The 7443-nt window shown below is 49.6% G+C and overlaps 1 protein-coding gene across 2 annotated transcripts in view; it reads right to left on the bottom strand.

Annotated features, from left to right (window-relative positions):
- Window positions 1–873: 873 nt before the first annotated feature.
- Col5a1 (collagen, type V, alpha 1) overlaps window positions 874–7443 on the bottom strand; it is a 153130-nt gene continuing 146560 nt past the window's right edge. The window contains exon 66 of one of the 2 annotated variants that reach the window (NM_015734.2): window positions 874–3514. In NM_015734.2, coding sequence (NP_056549.2) covers window positions 3368–3514 — 147 coding nt within the window. In that variant the 3' untranslated portion in view covers window positions 874–3367. The remainder of the gene's footprint in view (window positions 3515–7443) is intronic. The other variant, XM_006497644.4, reaches the window with a different exon arrangement.

The following is a 7443-nucleotide window of genomic DNA, read 5'->3' as shown; positions in this document are numbered from 1 at the left end:
GCTTTCTATGCCAGCATTTTTCTACCTAGGCCTCAGCATCCACCTCCAAGCCTCGAAGCTATCAAGTTATCAGAATGTGAGGCTCAATATCCCGCCTGTGTGCAATGTCCAGCAGCGTTACACTGACAGAGGGCAGGTTTCCCCGCCAATACCGAGTCCTTCACAGTGAAGGGATATCAGGACAGTATTCTCAAATGACCCAGTCTGTGAATCACCTGCTGGCTTGGCAAAAACATTTGACTAGTTGTCTCACAAATCATCACTCTGGAGGTCAGAGTGGTGCACTGTTGTGGGGCTGTGGGCCACATTGAGATCCACCGGCCTGGGACTCTGTGGTAGCAATATCGCTTGTGGTGGCCCAAAGCAGCACAAACCAGCACATGTGTTTCCTAGAGAGATGGTGAGAGTTCATGACAGACTGGGGGGCATGACACCAGAACCTGCTGAGATGTAGCCATGGCTGGTGACATACAGAAAGAACCGTCCCTTCAGAGGCAGGAGGTACGTGTCCCATTTGCTGAAGGTGAGCCACATGCTGCCTCCTCCAGCCACAAGGCAAGAATCAAAGGAGTGTGATCGGGTCATCTAGCTGCAAAGGCGTCACCTGATGGATCTGGGCACTTCCCCTCAGGGCATCAAATGCCCAGAGTGAAAAGTAAGGCCTCTGGAGCCAGCACCAGCTGCATCCTAATGCCCATTCATGGGTACAAAAACTGCCCACAGCAACCAGAGGTGTCAGCCAGGTAGCCAGTCTCCATCCCTCCTGACCACCATCCTCCAGTTCACAGTTTCTAATGTCCTGGGCTGTAGGGCAACGGGAGAGTCAGGTGATGGAAGGCCTGGCCATGCAAAAAAGACAGCTAGTCAAGTTTCTGGGGTGTAAACAGTAAACTGCTTTATTGAGACACTGTTACAACGATTCCTTTGTTACACAGTTTTAAAATATTTTATAACACTCTTCCTGGGGAGAAGTTAAAATCTGAGGCTTAGTTTAGACTGCTGGGAAATATACAATGTACCGTTTGGCCTGGAATTTTAAAGGACCCAAGGTCCTATAGTTTTTATCACACAGCCCTTCTGTTTACTTTGTGTGTATTTTCAGCAGCATTTGTTCAATTTTTAAAAATATATATATATATATATATATATATATACATATATATATATATATATGTAGAGAGCGCACACACCAGAGAAAATGGAAACGGAAAATGATGCCAGAGGCATTTCTGCAAATATAAGAAGTAATTTTATTGTAAAATATTGGAGCTAAAGTGGACTGAGGAGAACAGAACACATTTTGGGTTTCAATGCAAATTACAACGTGGAAGGGACCGACAGAAGAACAGGACAGAGCAAAGTCAGATGGAGTGGGAGGCAGAATCCGAATCACATGACCTACACAGAATCCACAGGGCGTATGGCCGTCTTCCAATATGGCTTTTTCTCATGCAGAGGCATGCACAGCAGTCCCTGGCTCACGATGGCATCCTGGCTTCCAGGAGAGCTCTCCAGGCCAGGCATTTCTTTGGCAAGAGTAGAACTTGTTCTTCAGGGAACTTTGGGGGATGCGTGTTGGTGGCGTTCATCAATCCTGGCTGCTCCCGGGTGCCTCACGGTCGTTTTCTTCACTTCAGGGGTGGGGTGGGGACACAAGCACCAGAGTGACTCTCTGTGGGCACCACAGCTTTCTCGTGGTGGAAGGCAGGTAACTCTCAGTGAGGTTTTCCTTGTTGGACCTGGAGACCTCTGCACTCAGAAGGCAGCACCCCTCCCGCCCAGCCACCACACACACCCTGGAGGAGGAGGGAGAGGAGGAAGAGGGCAGCATCCAGAGGGATCCCTATGGACCCCAGCACTGACTGCAGCACCCAGGACACTCCTCTGCTGGAAACTCAGTCAGCTCAGCGACCCTGGAGCCAGAGTCCATCCCACATTTCTCAAGCCACCTATGGCTCTCAATGAAGTCTGGCTGTCAGGTGGGCACACAGCAGCTTCCATTCCATCTTGGCACACACACAGAGATTAGCACCACAAACATTCAGCAACTGAACAAGACCATGGGTACACCATGGGCCGGCCATGCACGAAGTCTTTGTTTTGCTCATGTGTTTTCAAATGACATAAGCAGAGCCCAGAGAGGGGGACAGGCTTCAGGAAGGGACTCCCCACCATCATGAGTACAAGGTGCCAGGAGGGAAGAAAGGTCTCTGGCACCAATCTGGTCTTCAGGTCCTTGGCAAAAATCTCAGAATGTGGAGAAATGGCCAGGATAAAGGAAGGTGGGGGAGGGAATGAGGCATGGCAGGCACCCTAGGGCCACCTAAGGGTCTCCGGACACATAGCACCACAAGAGACAAGTGTAAAAAATTCAGCACCAAATGTTCATAGTTATTTATCATCTACAGAACACGTGGCTCTCCAGCCCTGGACACTGTCCCATCAGCCTCTGCAGGAAGGAACAAGGAAAAAGGAAGCAATCAGAATTAATTTAAGCCTGTGTTTTAATCTGAGTGCTGTAGGAAAGGCAGGATATCAAATGCCTTTTTCCCCTCCCCATAAAAAATTATCCAGAGCTAATCAAAAAGAAAAAAATAAAGAGTCTGGAAAGGGGCCCAGGCACCTGCAGTGGCAATGCCGCTTCTTGCTGACTGGGCAAATTTCCAAATTATTGCACATTCTTGTGGGGGTGGGGGTAAGGCGATGCCCTCTACCGAGAGCCGGATTTCGAGCCCGAGCGGGTGACTTGTCCCAGCTGCCCGCTGCCCCCATGGGCCTAAGGCTGGGTTTCCATGCAAGACTGAAAGCCAGGCACACTTAACATTTATAACAATACAATACAAATATTTACTTAAAATTCTCACAAAAACATAAGCACCTTTAATCCATCGGAAAGGCACGTGTGGAATGACATTTGGCCTCTGAGTGGATGTGTTGAGGGTTGTTTTAAAAAAAAATGGAGGCTTTGGCGACCTTTACAAGACCACCTCAGAACATCTTTTGAAGGTCAGGGGGAATACATATCTTCAAGTTGAATTTTTTTTAAAGTGATCTTCAAATACTGTCCCGCCCCCACTCCCGGCCAACGGTCCATTAACACCTTTAATGAACCTATCCTGAGAGCTGAAGGGTGGCAAGAGGCTGTGGTGTGGCTAGGTCATGTGATTCGGCTCCGTGGGGACACGGCTCTTTCCCTTTGTTCTCTCTGGGCATGGGGTCCAATGCCACGGAGGGTCCGAGGCACAGATGAGTCAGGCAGGCAGGGGTGAGAAATGTTCACTGTCCGGGATGGGCCGTGCACAGGACGCCCACAGGTGGGGTGCTGAGGTCACGAGGTTGCTCTGGAGACCGGTGGGCTCAGCAGCTCCTAGCCTAGGAAGCAAGCTGGCCCCACTTCAAATCCAAATTTCTGTGAGGCTTCGCCAAAGTCGTTGAACATGATGTCCACAATGGGGACTTGCTCTACTTTGGGCGTGTCGATCTCCAGCACCGTCTTCTGGTAGCCTTTCTTGGTCTAGGAAGGGGAAGAAGTGGAGGCTGTTAAAGCTGGCAGAATGCCCCTGGCCCAGTTCTCTCCACCCCAAGGCTCCACGAACTCCTGAGCCACCAAATTAGCTGCAGAACAGTAAGTTGGAAGAAACATGGCTGAGCAGAGAGGTGACGGGACCCCTGTAAGACTTCACGTGGGAGAGGGAAGTGGAGCTCTGCAGCTATGCCTGGCCCCTTCACAGATGTGGCCATACTACCTGTTCCAGAGCGAAGTGGGTAAACTGAGACACAGAAGAGTCATGTTGGTGTAGGGCCTGAGCAACCCGATAGGTCAGTGTCCCTCATGTGTTCAGCCCTGCTCGGGGCTCCTGAGCAGAGTGGAACAAGGCTCTTCTAAGAAAAGTAGGCTGAGCCTCAGCCAGGGTGAGGGAGCTGCTAGCCAGGACATCTCTTCCAGCACAGAATATAGGCAGGAAGACACATGAGTACTTCTGTCCCTAAAGCCAAGCAAGCTTAACTTCAGGCGTCTAGAACATTTGTCACTGAGGGCAATCTAGTTCTGCCACTCCACCGACTTCCTTCAATGGTGCCTGACATCCCCGCCTTTCTTCCATGAATTTTTGGGCTATATACTGGCCATCTGTCCTGAGCCGGGGTTTCCACAACCATGGATGTGAACTCCATTCTCATGAAACTGTGCCTGTCCTGGGAAAGGTATCCCTCCACTGCCTAAACCTGGCAGAAATCACGAGAAAGCAGACGGGCAGCAAGTATCCCACATGTTAATTATGGGTGCAACATGCCAGGGTGCAGCCTGGAAGAGAGGGCCTCCTACTGACCTTGGGTCAGTCCTGAAACTCCCACGCTTGGTGTGTAGCCTTACTACATGGCCTTACTCTCCCTGGGAGTACTGAGTGTGGACCCCAAATCCAAATAGGAACCCTATTGCTCAAGGTGATGGTGAGAGATAGGCCTTGGAAAGATGATTAGACCATGAGAATGGACCCCTCACAAGTGGGTTTGCTTCCCTTATGAAGGGAACCCAGAAAGACCCTCTATCTCTGCCTTGTGATAACAATGCAAAGGTTGACTGTGTACAACCCAAGGTGATGGCCCCAACCTTGAACTTCTTGCTTGCAGAACTTTGGGTAGTTCTGCTGTCTATAAGTCACTTAGGCCATGCTTCCTGCCATGATAATAACAGACTGAATCTCTGAAATTATAAGTCAGCCCCAACCAAATGCTGTCCTTTATAACAGTTGCCTTTGTCATGGAGTCTATTCATAGCAATAAAATCCTAACTAAAACTGGTGGATTCAGAATCTGTGTTTTCTTAGAGTCTTGGACAATTTTGTTATTTATAGTTTCCTGGCTGTCCCTTGAGAAACACTGAAAGAATTTGCCACCAGGATCCTGGTACAGATTCTAGTTGCTTAGAACATGGTTGGGTTTTAGGGATACCTATAGCTGATCTGGCCAGGCAGGTTGTAAGGAGACTGGCCAAAGAAATGGCCATATCTTTCCACTTCCGTGGTCATTGCCTGAAACTTACCATGTTATATATCTGAGCATTTAGAGTTGGCTTAGTGGTTAAACTGTTAGCCATGCAAACACAGAGACTGAAGTTTGAATCCTCAGAAATACATGTAAATGCTAGGTGGGTGTAGCAACTCCAAAGATGTAATGCCATCTTTGGAAGTCAGAGACAGGAAATTCTAGAGTAAGCTAGGCTAGCAAGACAAGCCACATCAGTGAGCTCTGGGTTTCGTTGAGAGACCCTGACCAATGAATAAGATGGATGATTCTCAACAGCCCCTAATGTCAGGCACACACACACAGAGACACACACAAACACCCACATGCCAATACATGAAAAAGCATGCATAGACACAAATATGCACACCATAAACATAAAAATATAAGAGGAAAAAAAGAGACAGGGGTAGTGGCCCATGTTTTTAATTCCAACACTCAGGAGATAGAGGTAGGTAGATCTACAAGTTCAAGGCCAGTCTGGTCTATAGACTAAAGAGAGACTATACCGCTGTACTAATGAGAGAATTGTGACCAGGCTATGTAGAAAAACCCTGTCTCAAAAAAGATATCTATGAGGGATCTGGGTAGCTTCAGGGGCTAGACTTACGCACCCATGTATGGTTGGGGGTACCTGAGAGCCTCACTCTCCTGGCTAGGCTAGGGAGTCAGAGCTGGTCACCGCTGCCATCTAGGGCCGGTTACCTTGGTCTCTGCTTCCAGACCCAGAAATTTATCTGAGGTGATCAGCCTGGCCTTTCTTGGGCCATGGAAGGTGCTAGAGTCTTGGAGAGCCATGTGAGGTCAGTGATGGAGTGTTACTGTCACACACCAGTGAGTCATGAGGCCACAAGCCGATGCCAGCCCATATTTCCCCACTTTACGGCATCAACATCAAATGGGTCTTTCTCTCCCACCCCAGGGACCACCATGTGTGGAGCCGGCAGGTGATTTCACACAGATTTGTGGAGTCCCGTTGCTCCAATTATCAGAGCGCTTAGAGAGGGACATATTTAAAGAAGAGACATAAATAACCATTGCCAGCTAGCAACGGCCCCCCAGGGGCACACAAACTGCACAAACAATGGATTGATGTGGAATGACTCTCTGCCCCTCCACAGGGCCGGCCGCTTGGCAGCCCAGTCAATCAGGCTACCCAGCCACACAATAGCAGCGCTGGCATTCCAATTTCAGTGGCTGTGATTACAAAATGAGTCAAACTGGCCTCCCAGGGCTGGGCAGGCCTTGGCACCGCTGGCCTGCACCTGGAGGATAGAAGAATCCTGAAGGAGCCTGGCCAATAAGGAGAGAGTTGTGACATTTCAGATCATGGCTGAACTCAGGGGTTTCGGGGCAGAGAGCGGTTCACCACTCCAGTCAGCCTGCTGCATGCTGCTCCCTTTGGATTTGCCTTGCAATTCTACAGTCCTGCCAGCCTGCTTCCCCTCCCTGAGTTCCCTCCCAGTACACAGAGCCATTTTTTCCATCAGCGGGTTATTCTGTTCTGAGCCATTATTTTCCCACCTTTCCCAAGACAGGATCTTGGATCTTTCCCGAACTAAAACCAGGAGGGGGCTGCTTTCTCCTCCCCCCTCCCCCCAGTGTACTTCTGTTCTATACCTCGCCTCTGCACCAGAGATGCTGGGGAGGCCACAGCTTAGAACAGTGTTTAGAATAGAGAAGGCCTTCATGTGGGCTGTGGTCAGAACTTCCACCTCAGCTACCACACTCCCAGGGGTCAGCCAGATCTGGAGCTGTGGAGAGTTCCCCAACATGCTTGGCTTCTCCCTCAGAAGCCAGTCCCAGGCCAGGGAGATGTCTCAGTCAGACAAGCATGAAGAGCAGAGTTTGATTCCCCAGAACCCACATTTAAAAGCTGGGTGTGAGGGTCGGAGAGATCACCTGTCATTCTTGCAGAGACCTGGGTTTAGACTCAAGCACCCACATGGTGGCTCATAATGATTTACCACAGTGCCAGTTCCAGGAGATTCAGGGCTCTCTTGTGGCCTCCATGGGTACCAGGCATACATGTGAGCAAAACACGCACGCACGTGAAATAAATCCTTCCTTAAAAATAAAGGCTGGGAGGTGGTAGATGCTGGCAGTCTTGGTGCTGGAGGTGGAAGTGAGTGGCTGGCAGATTCCTGGATTTTGCTGGTCAGCCACTTAGCTTAGCTTACTTGGCAGGTTAGAGCCAGTGAAACACCTTTTCATTCTACAGGAATGACAACCACTGTCCCTTCCATGTACACCGCCGCTCATATACTCATACATCCAAGCACACACGCACAAATACAAACACATGCACGCATACACACAAAGGCAGCCTGTTCATAATTCTCACCCTGCCCAGAAAACACCTGCTTAACTGCATGGTCTCTAAACTCCAACCAGGCCCTTCCAGGTCAGCCACACTCTGAT

This window comes from Mus musculus, chromosome 2 (assembly GCF_000001635.26).
Source record: "Mus musculus strain C57BL/6J chromosome 2, GRCm38.p6 C57BL/6J".
NCBI lineage: Eukaryota > Metazoa > Chordata > Mammalia > Rodentia > Muridae > Mus > Mus musculus.
This window is presented reverse-complemented; position numbering and strand designations above follow the sequence as displayed.